Source organism: Trachemys scripta, chromosome 8 (assembly GCF_013100865.1).
Source record: "Trachemys scripta elegans isolate TJP31775 chromosome 8, CAS_Tse_1.0, whole genome shotgun sequence".
Classification (NCBI taxonomy): domain Eukaryota; kingdom Metazoa; phylum Chordata; order Testudines; family Emydidae; genus Trachemys; species Trachemys scripta.
Genome location: NC_048305.1, coordinates 80,272,016 through 80,298,735, shown reverse-complemented (window position 1 = coordinate 80,298,735; position 26,720 = coordinate 80,272,016). Strand labels below are relative to the sequence as shown.

Here is a 26,720-nt window from a genome sequence, read left to right as displayed (position 1 = left end):
TGATTTTAACTTTTTAACCTTAGGGCCCAGTTCAGCAAACACTACCATGAATAGTCTGATTGAAGCCATGGACCCTTCATGGTAGTAAGCAGTATTCCTGATAGGCTGTGGTAGTAGGATGAAACCCATAATGTTTTATATACATATATCAAATAAGTAAAGGCACTATGTTAGTACACATAGTTGAACAGTCTGCATTTCAAATCACAGCTCATACACAGTTGAGTGTGTGGGATACAGACACACTAAGGCAAGAGCACAAGGTAGTGGTAAGTAAAAGCACTAAGGTTGGATTCATCTGGCTGCTCTATTGGCAAGCAGGCCTAGTCAGTGTTAACCCAGGTCACACCAACAATACACATCCTATTAGGGAGGGGAAAAGACACAAAGTTACTAGGAACATCAATTACTCTACTTGCTTATGCAAGATCTAGCACTTAAAATAACAACAGCCCATTGTTCTTCAGAGGTCATCATAATCCTGGATTTTTTAAAAGACATCGGTGAAAATCGTGGCCATATAGACTTTATATGGGAACTAGCAGAATATACAGAATATACAGCTCCCGCCCTCAAGCAGGCTGCAGAGCTACAGTGCCAATCCTTCCATGGCCAGTCATAGGCTGGAATAGCAGTGGCTTCCTCAACTTATTTTTTCCTGACAACACATCTGTGGGAGAAAGAAAGAAAGAAAACTGAGACTGACTTGCCAAGATCACACAGGAAGTCGGTGGCAAAGCAGGGAATCAAACCTAGGTCTCCCAAATTTGTCCCCTATCCACTGGCCTATCCTATCTCTTGCTACATAGCCTCTATCTTTTATAGCCGACATCTAATGACAAATAAATATTGAGTGAGAAATTTCATATAGCATTCTGCTCCTTCTTCTAGCCACTAGGTCTGCATACATGGGATCTTATAGCTGCTCCTCCAGTAGTTTCCCAGATTGGCCCTCCTGATGCACAGGAAATGTAGAGGGCCACCTGTGCATTGTCACTCTGCCTGTGCCTTCCCCAACCCGCATGAATGTGAATCATGGGGCTTCCATGGCATGGAGGTTCATCCAAGGGCCTTCCCAAAAGCGTGAATTTCACCCTGTAAGGAGGTAGAACACTGCTGGCACACACATTTCGGGGCACATACTTAATGGTGCTAGGACCCCGTGAGAAAACATTTGCAGAACTTATCATTCCAAAGGTTCCTCTTACTTGAATACAGAGACTGCTTTAATACATGGTCCTTGGGGCAAATTTTACTGACCTGCTGCAGTATTTGTGGCGCTAAATGGAATAAGACAGCTTCTGAATGAACAACCTCAATGTTAAATATTAGCATGTAGAAAACACTTTACAATTTGTAGGGAGGAACCCACAAGGAATACCAATAAATTAGTATTTGATCCCTGACTTCTCTGAATTGTTTTTCTTGCATTTCAACCTTACATAAAAAAAAAAAGATAAAATCAGACTTCAGATCAATTCTCATCTGAAATGCTCAGAAATATCCTCTCCACCAGAGGTCAGCATCTTAGTGTACCAGAAACACTACTGTTTGTTTCATTTTGAAAGTAAATGTTAATAGTTATCAATGGTTTGCCATCAAACTGGGAGTGTATATCTCCTGGGATACCAAGGGGCTCTTTCCTGGGTCCAGTACTATTAAATAGTTTCGTTAATGATTTGTACAATGGAGTGGAGAGTATCCTTATAACATCTGTGGATGACACCAAGATGGGAGAGGTTGCTAGCACTTTGGAAGACAGAATCATGACAACTTAGAGACTTGGTCTGAAATCAACAAGATGTTTTATTGAATTTCAAGTGCAAAATATATTACTTAGGAAGGAAAACTCAAATACATAACTACAAAATAGGGACTAACTGTCTAGGTGGTAGTACTGCTGAAAAGGATCTGGGGATTATAGTGGATCACACATTGAATATGAGTCAACAATGTAATGCAGAGTTCTTCCTCTGTCTAGCTCAAAAGCCTCTCTCTCTCAAACAGAATTTGGTAAATTAAAAGATATTACACCTCACCCACCTTGTCTCTCACCAATGTAATGCAGCTGTGAAAAAGGCTAACATTCTGGGGTGTAACAGGAGTGTCATTGTGACACTCTGTATCTTGAGGGACCACCCTGCACCCCCATGTTCATCCTTATAATATGATTGTGTGGTATCCAATGCAAAGTTTGTCATGTTGGATGTCTTCAGAAGGCTCATGATGCACTGAGCATTGTTGTTATGGTAATGTTATAGGTTGTAATTTCATGTATATAGTTATGAGGCTGAAAATGTGTCCTCACGGCTTAAAACAAGCCCAGGTAAAACTCTCCAGGAACAGAGGGGCAGTTCACACCTCATCAGGTGTGCCTACACCCAGCCCAGCCTCACAGGAACAAAAGACATTGGCCTAGGCAGCAACAAAGGATCTGTTGGACTCTGGAGTGAGTCACCCCCCTTCTCTTGGTTAGTTTGGGACTACAATGAGGTAATGCTCTCCTGACCCTGAAGGCATGGTGGGGGGAAAGCCAAGAAGGAAGAAAGAACATGATAAAAGGGAGAGATGTTTGCCATGCTCTTCCACTCTCTCCCACCTCCATCTACAGACACCAGCATCAAGGAACTGAAGTGCTGATCAAAGGGGAGAGCCTGGCTGATGGGCAACCAGCCAGCCTATGGTGAGAAGCATCTAAGTTTATAAGGGCACTGAAAGTGTTAAGATCAGCTTAGAATGTATTTTCCTTTTATTTCATTTGACCAAATCTGACTTGTTGTGCTTTAACTTATAATCACTTAAAATCTATCTTTGTAGTTAATAAATCTGTGTGTTCATTCTACTGAAGCAGTGCATTTGGTTTGAACCATGTCAGAGGCTCCCCTTGGGATAACAAGCCTGGTACATATCAATTTCTTTGTTAAATTGACAAACTCTCATAAGCTTGCAGCATCCAGCAGGTATAACTGGACACTGCTCGACGGAGGTTCCTAGGGTTGTGTCTGGGACCGGAGATATTGGCTAGTGTCATTCAGTTGCACAATCCAAGCAGCAGCTGGACAAAAGTGCTCACTGACATAGCTGGGAGCAACTCACATGCTAGAGGCTGTGCATGAACAACCCGGGAGTAGGGGTTTTCACAGCAGAGCAGGGTAAGGCTGGCTCCCAGAGTCGAGGGTTGGAGTGACCTGGCAGATCACTGGTCCAGATAACACCAGGGGAATGTCAGTCATATGTAAGACATGGGAGATAATTGTCTCACTCTACTCAGCAGTGGTGAGGCCTCAGCTGGAGCACTGTATCCAATTCTGGGCACCACACTTCAGGAAAAATGTAGACAAAGTGGAGAGCGCCCAACTGGAGAGCAACAAAAATGATAAAAAGTTTAGAAAACCTAACATATAAAACAGGTTAAAAAAAAACTTGGCCTGTTTAGGCTTGAGAATAGACAACTGTGGGGCTGGCCTAATAATAGTCTTCAAATATCTTAAGGGCTGTCATAACGAGGAGTTATTTAGTTGTTTGCCACATCCTCTGAAGGCAGGACATGAAGTAATCAGATTAATCTGCAACAAGAGAGATTTAGGTCACATACTAGGAAAAGCTTTCTAACTATAAAGTTAGTTAAGCTCTGGAACAGGCTTCCAAAGGAGGTTGCGGAATCTCCAACATTGGAGGTTTTTAAGAATAGGTTAGAGTTGGACACACCTGTCAGCGATAGTCTAGGTGGTTTACTTAGTCCTGCTTCGGTGCAGGCGGATGGACTTGATGACCTCTCAAGGTCACCTTCTAACCCTACATTTCTATGATTCCATGAATATGGAATAACCTCAGAGCTTGGAGTATGGTGAAGCCCAGAAAGAAGAAAAGCAAAAAGGTATAGAGGACAAGTCTTCAAATGGGACTAGAAGGTTTGTATAATGTTAGTTTACTGTCCCAGGGAATCTAATGTAAATATTTTTTAAAGTAAAGAAGAGTAACAGAATAACAGCAGCTCTGTCTGGGAAATGTAATGGTAAAATGGAGGGTACACCATATAATTGAGAGGACTGTTGATATTACAGTTTTCAAGCCACTTTTTTCTTGGTTGGGAGAGTGGAAATACCACCTTTGGACTCCTTCCACTACGGGTATTATTTATTATTTGCATTATGATAGCTCTCAGAGCGTGATCCTTCTTGGGAGTGCATTTTGCTAGATGCTGTACAAATATAAAACAAGACAGCTCCTTCCCCAAAGAGCTTGCAATCTAGTCCTGCTTACCTAAAAAAGTGTCCAAATATGGAGGTTTTGAGCACCAACTCCCATGTTCCCAATGGAAGAGAGAGGAAACTCTGCAAGGCTATTTTAGTCCCTTAGATGGATTTTTCCTCAAGATGCTTCAAAAGTTGGCTTTGCAAGAAGTGAGTCACCCAAAGTTAGACTATTTTTGAAAATCCTAGCCTAGAGCTTTAAATATGGCCCTGATCAACACACAGGGATTTTCTGGTATTTAAATTGAATCCTTTTTAGGGGTGACCCAGCTATGATTGTAGACACTTCTGTTAATAAATATGATAATTCTACTGAAATAAAACAAATATTCCTTGTGGTTATTCAGGGGCAGGAATTAATTTCCATTTTCCACTCTTATGTCAAGCTTTGACTACTCTTCACTCTGAAGGACCTAGAGGAATATAAAATATCAGAGTATTCATTTTTGCTGTAGTAGGAAAGCTAACCAAACATGAAACAAAATGCATACTTTATTTTAAAGAAGCATTTTATTTTTGGGTAGCTTTGTGTATGAGCTTCAGCCTAGTATTATAAACCATGTGTAAAAAGTAAGTCTATAGGCGTTAATATTTGCATCTCATGTCTTTATAGTGCCATCACCTCTTAAAAACAAACAAACAAACAAACAAAAACTTTTTAAACCTTCACAACTACCAAACCACAGAAGTAGTCTTTGCACAAAAGCTTTCATTACAATGGCAAAAATACAAGTGTAAACCTTTTTAGCGAATTATATAAATACAATATTTACTTTGAAATGTTAGGGGCCACACCTACAACCCAGTAATAGGACTACCTAAGTGACTAAGAACTGCTCATACTACACAGGGTTTTTGGAATCTGGTCCTTATTTAACATAAAGATCCTTAATAGCTTACATAGCACTGTTACTATATCCTCTGATCCAAATTCTAGTCTCACTTCCACCAATACAACCCACTGATGTCAATGCATGGGTGGAATCAAAAGCAGAATCTGACCACATCCTGACCACAGAAGTACTACGGAAAGGGATCTGGAGGTCATAGTGGATCACAAGATAAATATGAGTCAACAGTGTAATGCTGTTGCAAAAAAAGCAAACATCATTCTGGGATGTATTAGCAGGAGTACTGTAAGTAAGACACGAGAAGTAATTTTTCCACTCTACTCCAGCCTTATTAGGCCTCAACTGGAATATTATGTCCAGTTCTGGGCCCTACATTTCAGGAAAGATGTGGCCAAATTGGAGAAAGTCTAGAGAAAGAGCAACAAAAATGATTAAAGGTCTAGAAAACATGACCTATGAAGGAAGATTTAAAAAATTGGGTTTGTTTAGTTTGGAGAAGAGAAGACAGAGGGGACATGATCACCATTTTCAAGTACCTAAAAGGCTGTTACAAGGAGGAGGGAGAAAAATTGTTCTTCTTAACCTCTGACAATAGGACAAGAAGCAATGGGCTTAAATTGCAGCAAGGGAGGTTTAGGTTGGACATTAGGAAAAACTTCCTAACTGTTAAGCACTGGAATAAATTGCCTAGGGAGTTTGTGGAATCTCCATCATTGGGGATTTTTAAGAGCAGGTTGGACAAACACCTGTCAGGGATGGTCTAGATAATACTTAGTCCTATCTTGGGTGCAAGGGACTGGACTAGATGACCTCTCAAGGTCCCTTCCAGTTCTATGATTAATAGGTTACATTATCTTTCAACATTACATCATCTGCTATTGAGTTTGTTCTCTAAAGGCACTCTGATCTTGATTGATCAGCTTAAGATTCTTTGGGCCTGCCTTTCTGTAGTGCTGAGCGCCCACAGCTCCGTTGACCTTAAAAGGAATTGCAGGGCTCAGTACTTCTGAAACTCAGGCCGAAGGGGCTTCAAAAGTTGGGCTCCCAAACACTGAGACATGCAAAAATTAGGGACCATTTCTGAAATAGTTGCCCTAGAACTTTAAATATGTCCCTGATCTAAACACAATCCACAGGTAATACAGCCACTTTTAAAAACACAAAGAATGGAAGTTATTCCACACATTAAATTTGATTAGTCACTAATAACAAATTCTTATTTTTAATCTAAGTCTTCATTGTCTGCAGTCTCATGGCCTCTCCCCCAAGATCCTCAGCTCTAAATCAGAGGATTAAATGTGGTCCAGTCTGATTTTTATACAGTGTATGAGAGATCCATTCATATTCTGGCTTGTATCGTTCCAACACACCTGGCTATTAAAAAAACCCAGCAAAAATATAAATTCATTCATATTAAACAGGCTTTGTTTATGGCATTTTTGTTGTAAAAATTTGAAACTGAAATCTATTTTCAGCCACATTTCCCACCCAATAATGTCCAGAATTCACATGTGCATGTGATCTTGCCCATTGGCCCAGAAGGTGGGAAAAGGACTTATTACTTCCAGCTAGTGCAATCACTCCTGCTACTCAAGTAGTAGTGGCTTGTGCTTTTGGTAGTGTTCTACCTCTGCCAACAACCCATGGTGGGGGCAGTTGCACATGCACACCATGGATTGCTATTATAGACTTGCCCTTGACTGCTAAGTTGCTGGCATTAACTTGTTTTAAGGGCGTATAGAATTATTTGTGCTGAAGTGGGGAGAGGGGTATGTATGAATTGGTATATACATTTTGTAAACAGAGGGAGCAAACAGGGCACATTTCTGGCCTACCAGCCCCAAAAGTGTCCTGCAGGTGTCTAGCAAGGAGAGTTCCATTATATTGTTTGTATTTTGTTTCCATGCATAGAAAGTCTCTCTCAACAAGTTTATTCCTCTTATAGGGAAAACAATCTCTTGTACTTAAAAAAAAAAAAAAAAAAAAAAAAGCACAGAAAGTTTTTTTCTTCAATACAATGCATTTTCCCTTTGGGTAATTATTTACAAGGACTTCACGTAACACTGAGGAGTTTGGGCTTTGGAACAGAGTGAACATATTCAATGATCTTCTGTTACAAGCCACTCCCCTCCTACCCTATATCTCTTAGGAAAAGTATATCCCAGGTTAGCTCATGAGTTTCCTTTGCCACTGATAGTCCCTTGAATAATGCTGTCTTCAATATATTGACCGGTAGTATCTGTGCTCCTGCTGAGCACTGTTGAAGGAATCCTTGAAGATCGTCTCTCCTGGTTTTTATCATCAGAAGAGCAGCACATGATCCGTCTCATGGTGTTGGACATTTCATCATCTTTGTAAGAGTAAATGACTGGATTCATGACAGAGTTGAGCAAGGCCAGGAGAAGGAACCATCTTTTCACATGCTGAACCCCACAATGAGTGCAGTTCAGACCATCAAGCAGCAGAACCACCAACCCAGGGGTCCAACAGACAACAAATGCACCTAGAGAAAGAAAAAAAGAAAAAGGGGTTCAGACTTGAATAAATCCTGGCTTTGGCACACACGTATTTTTTCCCCTCCAAGAGCATCAGATTCATTAAGAACAATACACACAAAATTGTACAGGGAAAAACAACAACAAAAATTACGTCTATTAATTTCCCCGGAAAGCACTTAAAATGTAAGAGCTTAGCATTTGAAAGATTACAGAGAGCATGAACTGGGATGCTAAGAGTCCATTGCCTTTTACAACAGGCAGTGAACGGCCCTTACAACACTAATTTGGCCACTCTGACTAGAAGACACAAATGGAGCAAAGAATTCTTTGGCACAATACAACTGAGTTGATGCAACTGGTGCTTTGGCAGGTAGAAGGAACTCCTCTATTAATCGCATCTCTACTCTGTATGCTGGAGGGAAAGAGACCGTCATGCTACACCCCAAAGAGACAGGAAATCTACTGCCTGTTAGACAGACTACAGCTGATTGTGTTTGCAAAGTATGCTGCTAATTTCATCCAATAGGAAAGCACGTACTTTAAATATGCGCAGGTTCAAAATGGCCCAGCTACCCCAGGCTGCAGTGCTCACTGTGGTATAAGCAGTATTGAACCCCAGAACTTTTTTGGTACCCTGCCACACCATTCCATACTGGGAACTGTCTCTCCTCTCTCTTCACAGCCCACTCTATGATCTTGTCTATGGGTGCCAAGGCTACGGGCATATTTCCCTGCAGGATGAGGTGCATGCCAAGTACCTCCCTCATCTCCCTATCTATTCTTCTTCACAGGGCTCAGCACACTGAGGTAGAGGGACCAGGGAGCAACTGAGCCAAGAGGAAGTTACGGAGGAGATTTTGAGAAAGGGATCCTGGGGGTTGAGTGGAGAGATGAGGGTTGTGAGGGGAGGAATTAAGATCTAAAGCGGGGGAAGGGGAAAAAACCAGAAGATATAAAGGGAGGTGAGAAATGGGCTGGCCAGGAGACAAAGGTCACCAGAAAGAGGACAAATCAGGAGTAGCAGAGGAAGAAATGCAGCTAGATCCCACGTGGGCGGGGGGGGGGGGGGGGGGAAGAGAGAGAGAGAGGAAGGACAAGAGAGGGAATGGGAAATTATATGAGAAAAGGGGGGAGGATGAGAGTTATTTTATTGAAGAGAAAAAGGCAACAAAAGGAAGTGAATGACAGAGAGCTCATGCCAGGCATCTCCTTGGCAGCCAAAGTGATGGGACAGAGAGGAGTGAAGAAACCACACACCCACACCCAATGCAATGGCCACCCGTCCTCTACACAAATATGCAAAGCCAGTACAGGGGGGGAGACATTACACAGAAAGGAGGAGAAAAGAAGAAAAGTGGAAACATCCAGGAAGGATGAAAATGGGAGAGAAAGAGAAATTAAGATGTAAGAGTTATTTACATCCCTACATGTTACTGCTATCCTTGTCAGAAGGGGCAGGGGGGGGCGGAAAAAATCACACTTCCACAGGAGAAGGTGCAAGAGAAGAATCTTCAGAGCGATTGTGGCATCAAACCAGCGATCTCCCTCCACCCCAACATGCACACTGCCAGCTTGTCATTCTTTGCTTTCAAGCCCAGGGAAAAGCAGCCATGTGTACCATAATACTAACCTAGCACAAGCCACAATTGCTGCCTGACTTGCAAAAATAGAAAATTACAACTCTGCACAAGTCACTTTGTGGATGACACAGTAAGGAAACTCTGCTTATGTATAAAGATATAGTTTCCCTTTTTTGGGCTTTAAAAATCAGCAAACAAATAAGAACACTTTTAGCATTTATGCATATCCCTGTTGAAATGCTCTCTGGATGGTCTTGGTATCCATTCAACAGCTTTGATATTAAAAAGGAGCCACCTTCATTTTCATAATACTGCTAGTTTTCCTAGATACAAACTGTGGGTGATGGGGTGGACTAAGCCCAAAGGCCCCCTGCTGGAGGCCTCAGAGTTCTGGCACACCTCAGGGTTCTGCCACACGCATCCCAGGAAAGGAGCAGTAGAGAGGTCCTCCAAGCAAGCTAGAGTGGCTGCAGGGCAGGAGTCAGCAATGTATCCATACACGGACACAACTGTCCATGGTAAAAAATTTGAGGTCTGTGGGGGCACTCACCTCGGGCAGCTCCCTGTCCCTGCTGTTGCTGGCGGAGGCGCGGCCAGGCGGCTCTGCAGGCAACCTGCCTCCATCCCCCAGCCCTGATGCCACGACTCCCAGCCCATTGGCCGGGAACTGCAGCCAATGGGAACTGCGGGGGGTGGTGCCTGAAGATGGAGGCAGCACGCGCCTGCAGAGCTGCCTGGCCGCACGCGCCTCCACCAGCAACAGCAGGGACAGGGAGCCGCCCAAGATGAGCGTCCCTACAAGCGGCTTCCCATCCCTGTGTTGCTGATGGAAGCGCAGCCAGGCGGCTCTGCACGCTGCCTCTGTCCCCCATCCCTGAGCGCTGACCCCTGAGCTCCCAGCCCATTGGCCGGGAAACACAGTCAATGGGAGCTGCGGGGGCGGACAGGGCAGTGCGCAGAACCGCCTGGCCGCGCTTCTGCATAGGAGCCAAAACATGCTGCTGCTTCCGGGAGCTGCTTGAGGTAAGTGCTGGACGGAGCCTGCATCCCACCCTCCTGCCCCAGCCCTGATCCCCCTCCCGCCCTCCAACCCCTTGGTCCCAGCCCGGAGCAACCTCCTACACCCCAAACCCCTCATCCCCAGCCTCACCTCAGAGCCTGCACCCCTAGCTGGAGCCCTCACATACCCCCACACTCCAACCCCCTGCTCCAGCCTGGAGCCCCCTCCTGCACCCTGAACCCCTCATTTCTGGCCCCATCCCATAACCTGCATCCCCACCCCAGAGCCCCAACCACCTCCCACAGCCCAACCCCCGCCTCACCCCAGAGCCCCCTCCTGCTCCCCACCAATGTCTTTCACTAAGTCCGGTAATTTTGTCAAGTGTCCATTGTGCAACATGGTGGTACTGACCCCCTGCTGCCGGAAAAGCAGCCAATCAGGGCCTAGGAGGGCCATCTAAAAAGAGCTGCAGAACAGAGCAGTAGTTAGTTGCTACTTGGAGCTGGACACGAAAGGACTGCATGCCTGGCTGGAAGAACAGGAGGACCACAGGCAGTCTTCTGGCAGGGAGCAAGAGGCTTCTGGCTGGCTGCTAGAACTGAGCCAAAGACTGTTTGCTAGCAGAGACCAGGGGAGCAATGAAGGAGCTCTTGGCTGGCTACTAACTGAGAAGGGAGTGAGCCCGGAAAGGGCCACAGGAAGATAGTGTTTCCAGGGAGGAAGCCCTGGGGATATGGCCCCATACCAGGGCCAGGACTACTTAAAGACTCAGCTCAGAGAGGGCTAGAGAAACACCACCAGAGGGGTACTGAGATAAACCGTGGTGGACTGTATACCCCAGAAGGGGTTTGTTCTGGTTCACATGCAGATAGAGTGTGTGTGTGTGTGTGTGTGAGTCAGAGGGCTGAGTCACTGAAAACCCACCTGAGAACCACCGAAAGGGGTCTCCAGACCTAAAGAACGCACACACCCCCAACCAGAATGGGGCACTCGTGAGAGAGGTGGGTGCCAATCCCGTTACACTGTGTGAAAACAACACTGAGGCCATAGTGCACAGTTCATATCAAAGAACTGGGAAATGCAAGAGTTATGATTCTAACAGTAACATCAAAATACTGCATTGTACATACAATACACACACACACACACACACACACACACTCCCAACAAGCTACACAAAGAAGTCCATGGCCTGATTTCAGAAATGATGAGCAGCCATCGCTCCCATTGTTTTTAAGGGAAACTGAGATTGCTCAGCACCTCTCAAGGGCAGGCAGGAAGAACAAAGACATGAATTCGAAAGCTTTAATAAGTGTTACAATTTATGAAAAACCATGCATGAGGTAAAAATGTTGTAATAGTTGTTAGGAGACTGCAAAATACTTCCTAAACTGTCCTTCCACTAGAAACCACTTCCTAAAGTAAAGAAAGAAAATTCACCCACCAGATTTATATTCCTTTTTGGAGACCATACCATGGAATGGAAAGATTAAAGGCTGGAGCTTTCATAAAAGATGCATTTAACTCTACTGTAGCTTGAGTCTGGATTTTTGTGTCCTAAAATACCAATTTTATAGGCTAATTTTGATTTAGCGGTCAGTAGCAGTTATTTGTGAATTCTGATGTGAGAGGGTTATCTCTAAGCAGGGTGTTCAGAGCTGTAGCTCAAAACAGCAATTCTGGTAATCAATTTTGCAGCATGGATTATGGTTCAGAACCAGAACATTGCATAAATAGAGGTTTATTGCACTGAGTCTTACCCAAAGCCCACTGATGTCAATGGAAAGCCCCCTTTCACTTCAATGGGCATTAGAATAGGCCCAAATTAGGAAGAGACCACACTCTACATTGACATCAACTGTCATTGAATATTTCTGGGCCTCTAGGGTCTCAGTGCAACTTTTTATTGCCAACTCTCCAGCTCCTTGCAAAGAAATAGTTCAGCGTGCGAACCATCTCTGCATACAAGTTAAAAAAAGGGGAAGCAGTTTACCACATTATTTATTCTTTACCACACTGCAGGACCCCATCCTGCTTCCACTGACGTCAATGGGAGCAGGAGCAGGCCCCAAATTAGTGTATAAATGTGTTTTTTAAAAAGTGTCAGCTAGTAATTTTTTGCAGACTAAACATATGACAAACTCTAGGAAATACATCTACTTGCACAAACCACATTGTAAAGAGTGTAATGGCAACCACTGGACATCAAAAAAACGTCCTTTTACAGAAATTTCTCTAGTATCTGTGTGATGTACAACATCCCCTCACTTCCCCAATGGAAAGTTGGAACTCCAGACATTTAGGCAAGGTCTAAACTGTGAGCTAGGGGTGTGATTACCCTGCCCACATTCGTGCTAACTCTCATAGCAGGAGTATAAATAGCAGCGTAGCTACAGCAGCTGTGCCAAGTACGTACCCCTCAGTTTCGGCCAGGTTCGTACTTGGCATGCCTAAGCCGGTGTCTCTGCTGCTGCTGCCCATACTACCGTAGCCACACTGCTGTTTATACTTGTACTAGCTTGATGATAGCCATGTGCATGCAAGAAGCGGAATTACACCCCTAGCTCATAGTGTAGATATAGCCTTACACAGCTAATGAAATAAAGGCTGTAGTGCCGTACACGGTCAGGAACACCATTACAATTACTGGGCAGCTCTTTCAAGGGATTGTCTTACTTTGGATCCGCTGCCACCAAAATACATTTAATCATGTGTACAAACAAGGTTAGTGTCACACCCTATCCTTAACATTGCACACACAATGGGTTATGGTCCAAACTTGTTTCTTTTCTAGGATCTGCCTCTATTTTTACCTTATGCAACGAAACTTTCAGGCAGACTGTACTTAAACTGCAGCCGTGGCTCCCTATTAATTTGTCTGTTCCTAAGATTTTCACCCTGCAGGATCTCTTGTTATTCACTCTAGGTCTGCCAAGGCTGAATCCCCACTCTGTCACTTCAAGTGCAGAAGGTGGGGGCCCGCAAGGATTTTAAAAATTAATACTTGTCACTCCAGGATTGTATTAAACTCCCAAGGTTACAGCTTCTCTCTGACCTTGCCTTGGTAAACACTTCCACCACCAAATGCAAAAAAAACCCTTGAACCCAGGAAGGAGCACTTGGGAATTCCTCCCTGTGGGGTACCCTCGAGCCCTTTCACCCACCCTCCGGGGAAGAGCTGAGAAAGAAAACAAAGGAGATTAGCTGTGGCTATCAGCTAATCAAACAACATGCACAAACCTCTTAGGACACCAAAAATCCAATCCTGTTCTTAAAAAAGGTAAATTTTATTAAAAACAAAAAGGGAAAAAATACATCTGGAACTTAGGCTTTTTGCTTGATCTTAAAAGAAACAATTACAAAAATTAAGCACCCAAAATAGCTTTCTTGGGGGTTCAGCTTAAAGGTTACAAGCAAACAAAAGCATCTGGGGTTAACAAAGAGGAGATCCACAAGCCAAAATAAGAAATAAACCTGATAGTGTCTAACTAAACATTCCCTACACAAATTATTTCTTCTAGGTATGGAAAATACTTACACAGCAAACCTTACACAGCATTTTTGCCTATAGCATTGCTGATCCGTGTCCCTGCAACCCAGAGCACAACAGAGAAAGGGAAAGTTTCTTTCCCCCTTTTTTAAAGTTCTAGCCTTCCCATTGGCTCTTTTGGTCAGGTGCCCACTTCCTTTTCTTTACCTGGGGGACTTTTAACCCTTTACAGGTAAAGCAAGCAGAGAACAGCTACCAAGAGGGATTTTACAGCTAACTGGCTGGTTGGGTGTCCATAAAAGGGAGCTACCCCCCGCTTCATTTATCACAAGGTCTAATATGCCTCAGAGAAACTTTCAGCTTTTCATACTTTTTAGTAGGACTTAAGAGAGCCAGCTGGTCTGGATGGCAGGGTGAGTTAGAAGAATAGCTCTGCATCTCACATAGGATATGCAAGACTAGGGCCATGTCTACACTTACCAGGAATCGACGTTGCTGTGATCGATGCAGTGGGGTCGATTTAGTGGATCTAGCTCTCCGATTGACTCTGGAACTCCACCAAAACTAGAAGATTAAGGTAAGTTGACGAGAGAGTGTCTCCCGTCGATGCAGAGGAGCGTAGACACCGCAGTAAGTCCACCTAACCTATATCGACTCCAGATACATTATTCACATAGCTGGAGTAGCATATCTTAGGTTGACTTACCCCGGTAGTGTAGACCAGGCCAAAAACCTGGTCACAATGTGCCATTAATTGTGCTCCCAGGTCAATCTGGGGATTTTCCACTAAGCCTACAGTGAGTTTCCTGTATATTGTGCCATTAATTGTGCTACCAGGTCAATTTGGGGTTTTTCCACTAAGCCTACAGTGAGTTTCCTGTATATTGCATCACTTCAGTTGGACTGAATTCCTATACATCTGGAAGATCTGCATTTTTTATGCTTCTGCTGTGCCCTGCCATAAAGCTCTCCATATACTAGCATGGCCTTTCAGGACCTATGTTTAGGGCAAGGAAAAGGTGATAGCTTTTTAAACAACTGCCTTAACCAGATGTACACTTTTGGTTAAAATGGTAGAAGTTATAAATTTAAATTCTAAATGTATTCGATTGAAAACCCTGAACCTCAAAGCAATGAATGTTTCTGCTGAAATACTGGTAAGCTAGGATGAACACTGCGTGCATTTGCCTGAACAAACTGAAAATCATGTATAGACTTGCATGGCAGTCATGCCCTTTCCTTTCAACATATGTATGTTTAACTGGGATAATGCCACAAAATGAATCAGTGCGAGATTAAGCCTTTTTCACAGACCTTCCATCTTCCAGTCTACATAAACCAGGCACTTTTCAAAGCTCGGTAGGTCTGAGATGGAATCATGTCAGCTGCTCCTATCAAACTCCCTGTACCGTACATCACCACTGAACAGACTGGCCTCAGTCACCTCCAGGGCCGGCTCCAGGCACCAGCGAAGGAAGCAGGTGCCTGGGGCGGCCAATAGAAAGAGGAGGCACTCCGTTCGTTGTTGGGGCGGCACATCCGGGGCAGCGGCGGCGGCACTTCGGCGGCAGCTCAATCGGCCCGCTTCTGTCTTTTGTGGCAATTCGGCGGCGGATCCTTCACTCACGGTCTTCCTCTTTGGCGGCACTTCGGCGGTAGATCAATTGGGGTTTTTATTTTATTTTTTTTTGCCGCTTGGGGTGGCAAAAAAGCTGGAGCCAGTCCTGGTCAACTCAAATTATACCCAGTATTATTCCTCTTTCACAAGAGATAGGGTCAATTGCAAAAAAAAAAAAAAAAAAAAAAAAAAAAATCTAGTGCCTTGAAGCTTTACAAATCTGGGCTCTCACATGAAACCCAAACACACACACACACACAGAAAACAGTCGTACAATATGTGACTCAGATGAAAAATGAATCTTTAAATTAACCATTAAACAGTGAGCAGCTATAATCAAATGTCATAAAAATACAAACTCTTCACAAGGCCTGAAAAAATATTGTTTCCTCTTAAATGAAAAACAAGAGCCATGTCCTGCTATTGATTTACACATAGAGGGTGCAATCACCCTCCTGGCCAGGTCCCAGGCACCGATCTGAGCTGCAGAGTGAAACTGCTCGCTGGAGAAAAGAACTGGAGTTGCCTACATGGAGTGTCTGCCTGTGTGGAAGATGTGAATGTAGCCCAACAGTCCTGTCTTTAAAGGACAAGTCTGTCTGCCCACGTCCATCTGCCTGTGGGATTTGGTCAAGCTGAGGGACACCAGCCTGCGCTGAAGTAGGAGTACAGATTAGGTGTCTAACTGAGCTGGGAGAGGAGCAGGAACTGGGATGTGGAGGGAAGCTCTTTTCCCATAAGCAGGGAGAGGGATTTTCACCATAGGATAGGGACAAGTGCTGATGGCCAGTGTCAGAGTGGGGGCTGCGGGAAAAGAGTGCTGAGTAGTGGGAGCAACGGGACAGGAAGGAAACCGGGTGGGAGGGTTTTGGAAGGGGGCAGTTTGATGCCTTGAGGGAGAAGGGCCTGCTGTTCAGACTACTGTGGATCCAGCAGCCACACAGCCAGTTCAAAGCCCAACCTATTCTAGTTTACACTAAAGAATCCATCCCACATAACTCAACACAAAAAGGACAGCAGAGGCCGCCTTATTCCACAGCCCAGAGAAGGGGAAGCAGAGAACTGAGACCGAGGCAGGAGAGGTAGACCAGAGTGCCAATGGCACACATGACATTGTTACTCCCGGGGCAATTCTGCGCCACTGCGCAATGCAGAATTTTGCAGAAATTAACATTGTGCATGCAGAATTCCTTTCCCCCACAGAAATGACCCAGCAGAGCCCAGCTCACACATAGAAAATACTGCTGGGGGGAGAGGGAGGGAGCTAAAGGGTTCCTGACAGCTGCATTTCCCAGCACACCCTGAGGGAAGGAGAGGATGGTGCATGGGAAACTCCATGCAAGCTTGGGACCGAGCATCAGGCTGTTTCTTCCTCTGGATCCCTGGGCTAAGGGGGGGGGGGGGGTTGGGTGTATTAGCTGGGGGGGCCCTGCATGGGGGCGCGGGGGGGGGGGGGTGGAGAGATTGTGGGTGTCTGGCCCCCCCAGCAGGACTTGGGGAGAGGGCAGAGAAACAGGAACTGGGTTGTCGTAACTCTTTACTCTGGGTTGTCTTTAACTCTCCACTCCTGGGGGACATTTTTTGTGTGTCTATATTGTTACAGACATACTTGCTGACAGGTATTTTGAAATAAATTACCAAAATAATTGAAACTGGTGTGATTATGCAGTGTTATTTTGACAAATAAAATTTGCAGAATTTAAAAATACACCTCTACCCCGATATAATACGACCTAATATAACATGAATTCGGATATAATGCGGTAAAGCAGCGCTCCGAGGGGCTGGGGCTGCGCACTCCAGTGGATCAAAGCAAGTTCGATATAACGCGGTTTCACCTATAACGCGGTAAGATTTTTTGGCTCCCAAGGACAGCATTATATCGGGGTAGAGGTGTAGTGTGCACAGAATTTTTAATTTTTTGGCACAGAATGTCCTCAGGAGTAACATGACCACAAGCCATCTTCCCTCTGCATATCTTCTGCTCTCTGGTACTCTTCTATGCAGAAGAGCTGAGCTGACCAGCAGGATTTCACCGCAGCCTCCCAGCTGATACTAACAGCTGCTTATTATGCTTCTTCCTGCAGGAAAGCGTGTCTGAGATATCACAGCTAGCAGCACTGTGATGTCACACGTGCAGCACTATGGTTTCACTGAGGGGTCGAAGAGAGCAGGGGGCCTGTGAGTGGAAATCAGTGTTTAAAAACACAAGCAGCTTTGTAAATGGCAAGCAGAATAAGCAAAGAAATCAGAAAACATGAAAGTTAAGAGGGGTTTATTAGATCTAAGTCAAATATGCCTGAAGTTTCTCCAGCAGAAGAGTCCTTAATTAATAAGAAATCCACTCTCCTTATTTTGCCAAACAATCTTGACTTAGAGCTTTGATCCTGCTCACACTCAAATCAATGGCAGTTCTGCCATTGGCTTCAGGCGGAGCTGGACCAAGCCATTATACTCCATCTAGTTCAAGTAATTTGTACCAGCAAACACAAAACGTAGCATGCTAGGAATTATCTGTTTTTGTGAGGTAATGCAACACTCTGTAAAGAATGCAAAGACATGCAGTAGAGCCTTAGCCAGAACAATTAGTTTTATGGAGATGATACATATAATGTAATTATTATACACAGTGCTTGCTCGAACCACTTCTAGTTAAGGCTGTGTCAGGCACTCTTTCTATTTCAGAATATCTTCAAGGATTTAATCACATGGCATTAAAAATAACTCCCCTGGGCTAAAATCAGCACTAAGCACGGTGACATGTTGGTTCCACAATGTACAAAATAGCAATATTTAAACTATTAGTTTGGTAGATTATTTTGCACCTGAAAAAAAAAAACAGGAAAGAAGTTAGTGATTTAGTTTCCAATACTTTTTGCATAGCACATTTAAAAAATAGCCTGCCTGGTCATGACTGCATGTTTTAGAGCAGGGGTCGGCAACGTTTGGCACGCGGCTCGCCAGGGTAAGCACCCTGGCGGGCCGGGCCAGTTTATTTACCTGCTGACGCGTCAGGTTCGGCCGATCGCGGCCCTCCACTGACCACGGTTCGCCGTCCTGGGCCAATGGGGGCAGTGAGAAGCGGCGCGGGCGAGCGATGTGCTGGCCGCGGCTTCCCGCCACCCCCATTGGCCCGGGACGGCGAACCGCGGCCAGTGGGGGCCGCGATCGGCTGAACCTGCTGCGTCAGCAGGTAAATAAACTGGCCCGGCCCGCCAGGGTGCTTACCCTGGCGAGCCGCGTGCCAAACGTTGCCGACCCCTGTTTTAGAGCATCCTAAAAAATTCTTTCCAAGATAGCTTAAAAAGCTATTTGTTGTGAACTAAAATTTTAATTGCTGATTTGAAGGGGTGTTTCACCATGCAGTATGATATGCTCGCTACAACATGCTGATGTATATTTCCTATGACATCAGTTGGGGCTGATGGTGCACCCAATGGTTAATGTCCAAGTTGCTTTCTATTTCAATGGGAGCAGGATCTGTTTTACTTAAGTGATTAGTGAAGCAAACTGTGAATGACTCTTTACAATTATTGTGTAGTCTTTCTGAAATTTCAGGAATAGTCTGTGCTGGATCAGACAAATATGATCCACCGTTGTGTCATCGTTACAGTTCAAACGGACAGCAGTAGGACCATATCTTATGTGTGATCTTAGCTACAGAAAATTAAGGCCATATACTCACTGCCTTCCCTCCCCCACCCCAATGCTTTTTTGTGCTAGAAATAGGGCCGGCTCCAAGCACCAGCGAAGGAAGCTTGGGGCAGCCAATGGAAAGGCACGGCACGTCCGGGTCTTCGGCGGTGGGTCCCTCTCTTCCTCTTTGAGCTGCCACCGAAGTGCCGCCGAAAAGGAAGAGAGGGAGCGAAAGACCCACCAACGAATTGCCACCGAAGAATGAAGTGACACGACTGAGCCGCCGCCGAAGTGCCGCCGATCGGCTTTCTTCCGCCCCCCTGCTTCGCCGCTTGGGGCAGCAAAAAAGCTGGAGCCGGCCCTGGCTAGAAACAAAGTGGCTGGTGCTTTTCCCATTCCAGAGAGTGCACATTTGAAAGCATCCTAAAAAATTATTTCCAAGCGAGTCCATAAAATTTTAACTTATGAAGTTATTTGTTAATTGCTGATGTGAAGGAGTGTTTCACTGTGCAGTACAATTTGCTGTGTGTTTTAAAGAAAAGGTGAGATGCTAAAACAATCAATGGGATTCACCCTGACACAAAAAACAGAAATTTAAACACATTTTATATGTCCCTTTTTTCTAGGCCTTGGGCCTGATCCTACAGGGTGCACATGTCTACCTATTTTATAAGGTTGTCACCACAGTATATGAGCATCTCACAACCGTTAATGGATTTTTATCCTCATAAAACCCCCGAGGTTTGTTAACACTATGGAGGTGGAATTGAGGTACCGGGTAGATGAAGTGATTTACCCAGTGTCGCACAGGAAGCATGTGGTAGAGACAGTTATTGAACCTAGATCTCCTGAGTCCCAGGCCAGTCCCCTATCCACTTCAAATTATGATCTCCTTTGGCAGTAATCTGTACCGGGACCCCTGCCCAATGCCAGCTGAGGACTGGTGGTGGGAGGGCAACTGTGCCCCTTCTCCCAAGTCTTGTACCAAACAATCAGTCTGAGCTATGAAGAATCTGGCCCTATATTTTTTGCTGTGTACTACACAGCAGACAGGAAGCATCAAAACCTAAGAGTCATAATTTCAGGATTAAGCACACACTGATGTATTTTGTTTTTGTGATGTCAAGAGAATATTAATATAAATGACAAGCCTTTTTAGTGCGTGTTTATTTATGTGTGGCTTCCCAGAATGAAATGTGCAACTATGGCTTGGGCAGAAAGGTTTGGAGAATTGCTTATGAGGAGTGTTTTTTAAAAGCAGCACTTATTTACAGTCTACTGCACAATTAAGCATCTAGTCAAGATCATGTTTGGCACATGTTTGAGAATCTTGCAATGGCAATTTTCTCCTTCCAAATGGGAGGGTTTTCTAAGTTGAGCTTCATTTCATAAACGTCCCACAGAGAACAAGAGAGAAAAGACTTCACGCTGCTCCCTCAAAAACAGTCCCATGGACTTTCATCGAAGCAGGATTGGATCCAGCATTTCACACCATCTCTCCCAACATCATGTAACGTGAAAGAGACATGGGAAAGTAACAGAGGAAAAAATGGTCAAACAATGAACGAGTGAGTCTTTCAAAAAACATGAACTTTCACATCAATAAGACATTATTCTTTGCTTTAACCACTAGTCCATGCGCGTCCTGACAAAGCCGGTGTTGTTAAGCTTACTTAGAGTTTCTAAGGGTACGTCTATACCCAGCCGCTAGTTCGGCGGCTGGCAATCGAACTTCTGGGTTCGACTTATCGCGTCTTGTCTGGACCCGGAAGTGCTCGCCGTCGACTGCGGTACTCCAGCTCGGCGAGAGGAGTACCGCGGAGTCGACGGGGGAGCCTGCCTGCCGCGTGTGGACCGAGGTAAGTTCGAACTAAGGTACTTCGAACTTCAGCTACGTTATTCACGTAGCTGAAGTTGCGTACCTTAGTTTGATTTGGGGGTTTAGCGTAGACCAAGCCTTAAGCACTTTGATGTTGTTTGATGGAAGGTGCTGTACACAGAAGTGCTCAATATTATTTTGTCATTTTCGCCATGATTACCAGGTGAATTTGCCTAAAAATGCCAAGACAAATCAGTAGCCAAGTGACTCCTGCAGGTACTGTGAGCTGCACAGTGTGATCCCTACACCCTTGTGGTTCTTAGTGCTGGATCAGAGTGTTAGGGTGTTACTTTAGGAGTTCAGTGTGTAAAGAAAGAAGAAGCATTCCTGATGGTTTTTACCCCAACATGTATAGAGAAGAGTTGGATTACAAGGATGACAAAAGATTACAATGGTTCAGGAATTTTCAGATGGATACAAGGGAAGTTAAACATTTAAATCTTAACTTCTTTTCTAATCTGACATGGTTTTATAGATAAATATTGCTTGATTTTTGGTTAAACATTAAACAGATAAAGTGAGCTGCAGGGCATAAGGGTGGAATCAGAGGATTCTTTATTTTGCAGTCATTCATTCTCAAATATCTAAATTCTTCCCCTCTATTTATCTTAAAGGCTGGATACCCCCATCTGCATGCCTATCCCTAGAAAGGACAGCAGTTTGTATCTGCAGCTTACAGTGATGCAGTTTTCTACCCAGCCAAGGAGATGACAATAAAAGGAGACAGCTGCTTGCAACACAGGGAGTTTAAAGCTAAACGCAATACCTTCGTGTCGCATGCGATCTCTCGCAGGCCGGAAAAAAAGCAGCACAGACCAGTTTAGACCTGTTGTCACTGAGACAACAATGCAGTTTTCCCCACTCCCTTCCAAACCAGTGGTTCAGTTCATTTAAACCTCTTGTATTTTTTTAAACTGATGTTACCCATCTGAGTAAGTGGGGAAAATATATTAAAAGTGACTGTGAGCAGATGCTGAGTAGTTTCTGGTGAAAAAGATCTCCCTCTGAAGAGTTACTATGTGTGTGCATAACATTAAGAGGTTGAAAGCTTTGTCGCCACGCCATTTATAGCCCAGTGTTATGATTTTTCAAAGCTCAAACACAAATCATCAACACATTATTAGGATGGCAACAGTGTATTAATTACTGATTAACCTAAACTAGGAAGGGATGAATTAATTTTAACAACAGGTTTGGAGCAATAAAATATTTGCCACAGATGACAAAAGCACTGTATTCTAGAAATTCCCTTGAAGGACTAGTGGTAGATCTGAAAATCAGGTGTTATTTAGGTATAATTCCATATATGCATAATCCATGATATTTACCACAAAATGGTCCTTTAACACTACAACCTCCCACTTGTGCTTCCACTAGGACCAGAGATTCTAGCGCAAATCAGACTGCCAGACTCTGTAAACAATGCCCTTGGGCACAGCCTAAGAAAGATAACTGTTCTTAGTTTGTAAACTTCTTGTGCTGGAGACACATGCCTCCTCCATAGCATTGCTATCTGAAAATTATATAGTACAGACAGAAACTGTCTTCTTTACAACAAAGCTATTCCTTCTTAATAGCTGCTACAAGACAAATGCACTAAATATCATTATATGTGCAGGATGGTTATGAAAGAAGCTAGTCATTGTCGGACAGATAAGATATATCTCTACCAGTTGCTAAAGCAGGATGCTCAGGGTCATCTTGTTTTCCTTAGCATTCTTAAGCACTTACTGCAAAGCTTGTATCTGCAACTTTTAAAATCCTGGGAGCAGATTTATATTTGAAAACTGAGGAGTCCAGTTAAACAAAACATAAATCTGGCTTTTGCACTGCTACAGCCACTGCAGAATCATGGAACCACCTCCCATGCCCCTCAAGCCTCAAAACCAAATGTTCCTGTGCTGTCTTTTATGGCATCAGAGCTGGACAAAGTCTTTACTAAGTCAGCCCCAAAGAAACGGAAAGGGTTATTCATAGATTTTTAAGTCTAGAAGAGACCATTAGATCACCTACTCTGACCTCCTATATAATACAGACCACAGAATTTCCTCCAGTTACTCCTGCATTGATCCCCATAACTTTCATTTGACTAAAGCATATCTTCCAGGAGGCATCCAGTCTGAATCTGAAGTCTTCAAGAAGATAAAGAATCTACCACTTCCCTCCATAGTTTCTTCTAACGGTTAATCACCCTCACTGTTAAAAATGTGTGCCTTATTTCTGATTTGAATTTATCTGGCTTTAACGGACAGCTTCTTCTCAGCTGGTTATGATTTAATTACTGGTGAATAGAAGATGACTGAGCTATTAAAACAGAATGGATATTTTCAATATCATTTTAGAAAAAACAATTGTTGATTAAGTGACACAGAAACTGGATGATACAGGGGATTCATAATGAAATTCTGAGGCTTTTTGTTTCAGGGTCACTAGATAAAATCTGGCCCCACTCTGTAGGAACTAAAAGTTATTAAAAATTGATGGGGTTAGTGGAGTATTTGAAATGAGTTAGAGATCTTAGACTGGATTCCCCACTCTGCGAAGGCCACTTTGCATTGTGTAAGGAGATAACTGGCAATCTCAGCCAGTGGAAAGCTGCAGAAAGTGATTCCACCGCCTGCACCAATTGCAATCTTCCTTCCCCAATGGAAAAAGGGTTGCATTAGAGGCAGGAGCGCTGAGCTGTATCCTCCACTGGGTACAAGATCACCTCAGTACAGCACCTGTGTAGCTCAGACTGCAATGGGATGGGCAGCCCTGACTCCAAGAACTGCAACTGGCTCCCTACAATGCCCCCAAATCCTTCACTCCCTCCATATGCAGCTTCTCCTACCACTTCCTAATTACACTGCGAAAGCACCATCACCACTGAAGCTGTTTGGCCCCTGAACAGTGAAATTACAGAGGCAGAGATCCCAATGGGCAGAGTCTCTTTTTCTCATCCCCAGAAATGGAACAGGGTCCAGGTACATTGGTGGGATGGGGGGTGCTGATAATACCGGCACCCTCTGTCAGTCCCTTGTGGCCAAGTGGATGCAGTGTCGCCAACTCTCCTGATTTCTCCATGTGTCCAGCTAGAGCTGGAGTCGTCTCGCCAGGATGCCAGCAGCTCCAGCACTCCTGTGAATTTCAACCCTGCCTAGGGGGAGGAACCCACTCTGATTGGCTGCCTTCACCACTTGCCTGGGGATGAGCAACCAATGAGGACTACTGTTGGAGGTATGCAGAGTTCTCCTCTCCTACCGCTCAAGAACTGAATGGAGTTCTGGGATAGAAGAAGGGAGACACCAGTCTCACAGGAGGGGAAGGGGAAGCAGAAAGAGATGAGCAGCTCAGGGAAGCCCTGCTCCATCCTCCCTCCCTGTGAACAGTGAGTCAGTCAGCTCTGTTCCTCCCTCCCCACAACACCCAGCTTGGGAAGGGGGAGAAGGTGGTGCAGCACCCCCATCACACCCCAGGGGGGTGGTGAAGACCCTCACAAGCTTCAGGAGAAGAACTGGTGTGGGAACTGGGCAAATGTGGGGCCAGGTGGGAGGGTGGACAGGCAGATGTAGGGGGTGAAAGCCCCTGCAGCAGAGGCTAAAATCACCTTAACCAGACACCCTGTGAAACCAGAAGTCCTCAAATCAGACAGCAGTGCAACCACCAAAAAAATAAAAAAGCAAATACTGTATTGCCTCAGGGCTTCAGCCATGGGGGGGTTCGGGCTGCAGCCAGAGGGTGGGAGGGGTCCAGGGGTCCTGGCAGAAGGACAGCTCAGGTCTTCTGACCCTCAGGAGTACCAGGGCTCAGGGGTTTAGACTGGGGGGCAGCACTGGGGCTCAGAGCTTCAGCTCTGTGGCTCTGTTCCCGGCTTCAGCCCGATGGGGGGTGCCGTGGCTTGGGGCTTTAGCTATAAGGGGAGCACTGGTTTCAGCCACAGCGCTCTCTCCGTAACTGAAGCCCCAAGCCCCGCACCCAGTTGAAACCAGGAGAGGAGCCACAGGGCTGAAGCCCCAATCCCTGGTGCCCCACATGGGGCAGAAGCTGGGAGTGGAGCCGCAGGGCTGAAGCCCCAGCGCTCTCCCGCAGGTTTAAAGTGCCAAGCTCCGGTTCTCCCTGGCAGCCCCTAGGATCAGTAGCCCCCCCCCCCCCCCCCCCGAGTCCCGCAGCCCCAACTTCTCCGTGGCTGAAGTCTGTAACGTCTTATTCAGAGTTCCAGACCATTTCAGAGTTACAGACAATAGAACAATACACCCATAATAGGAGTATTGTAATATTTGGTGCCCTGTTCAATGTTGCAAACTTTCATTATCTAAATAAAGTGCCCATCCAGGGCTCTAGATGACTAACAGTATCATTAAAATACAGCATAAAACTCAACAGCTTTCCCAAAAAGGGAACAACCAATCAGCAAACATCCCCTCAACATACACTCCAGCACGAGACCTTATCACAACTCCCCTTCTCCAAAAGCTTGGGCAAGAAGATGGGCCATCCTGTGTGTCCGGAAAGTCAGCAAAACTAAACTTTTACAGATTAACAGTGGGGAAATTAATCCAAGGTTGAGCACCCCACATTGACAGCTCTCTCTCTGATATGGAGGGAAGTTCCAGTTGAAACACGTCTGTGGGCTATAGCTATAGCAATATGGCACAGTGAGATAGGCAGGTCTCAAGCAATTTTAGAGTTTCATTGGTCAAATCCTACACCTACAGGTTAAATACCCACAAAACTTACTCTCTGGCTGGGATTTTCAAATTCAATGTGATTTAGGCACCTAACTCCCTTAGACTCCTTTGCAACTCCCAGTTTTTATTATTTTAATCCAGACAAATGCGCTGGTAACGTTGCTATGAATTTTGTCAAACCACCTCCTTCCAGAGACCTTTCTGAATTTTTTTTTTAAGACTACAGAAAAAAAAAACCACACATACATTTTGTAGCATTCTGCCTACAACCAAACTGTCTAACCAGCTACCAGATGAGGAGATATTTGGTCTACAACTTGATTGACCCTATGCTTCATAATTTTTCATGGTGTGACATCTTCTATCGCCTAAGTGGGCAAGCAAGCACTGGCATGTCAATATCCAAGAGATTTTAAGTTATTTTTGACAGGCACGTAGATTCTTATACATAATTTTCAATATTGTCTTACCTAAGACGGTCATGACTGTCTTCATAAGCTTCATTGGTGTCCTCCTACGGCTGATGGATCCACTAGTGTGTGGAGATAAGACATTAGTTTTCCTCTGGACGTACATGTAGATTCTTAGGTAAACCACCACCATAATGAAGAAAACAACTAGATTGGAGACAGTCCAGAATATCAGATAACTTCTGCTATAAATAGGAGCCAGGGAAGAACAGGTTGAGATATTGCAAAGGCAGTTCCAACCCAAAGTAGGCACAGCCCCCATAAAAATAGCAATGGCCCAGATCAATAAAATTAAAAAAGTGACTCTTTTCTTTGTGAGGTTACTGTGAACCCTCATCCGCACTACTGACATGTGTCGCTCAACAGCTATCACAAATAAATTAGCCAGAGAAGCTGTCAGGCTGGTGTCCAGAAGCCCCTGACGCAAAAACCATCGGTTAACAGTTAGCGTTTTGGACACAGGGCCAGTGTTGAACATCAAGTATACATAGGCAATGCCAGCAAAAAAGTCTGCAGCAGCTAGATTGGCTAGCAGATAGTAGAAGGGGAAATGAAATCTTTTGTTTTTGACCACAGCTGCTATGACCAGTGAATTTGAAATAAAAATAAACAGGCAGAAGAAGGTCCCAAAACATAAAACAATAACAAGGTTTGTCCCTGACCACTCATCTACTGTGTCAGTGTTGCTCATGTTATAAAAAAAGTCCATACGTTTATCATAGTGGCATTCGTTCATCCTGGATCAGGGCCTTACATCCTAGGGGGAGAAAAAAAA

General features: G+C 44.6%; 1 protein-coding gene across 2 annotated transcripts in view; it reads right to left on the bottom strand.

Moving 5' to 3' along the window:
- Window positions 1–5,868: 5,868 nt before the first annotated feature.
- The window catches only part of LPAR3 (lysophosphatidic acid receptor 3), a 38,271-nt gene continuing 17,419 nt past the window's right edge, over window positions 5,869–26,720 (bottom strand). For both annotated transcript variants that reach the window (XM_034780036.1, XM_034780037.1), the window contains exons 2-3: window positions 25,946–26,702; window positions 5,869–7,607 (exon numbers count right to left, since the gene is read on the bottom strand). In XM_034780036.1, the coding sequence (XP_034635927.1) occupies window positions 7,276–7,607; window positions 25,946–26,681 (1,068 nt within the window). In that variant the 5' untranslated portion in view covers window positions 26,682–26,702 and the 3' untranslated portion in view covers window positions 5,869–7,275. The remainder of the gene's footprint in view (window positions 7,608–25,945; window positions 26,703–26,720) is intronic.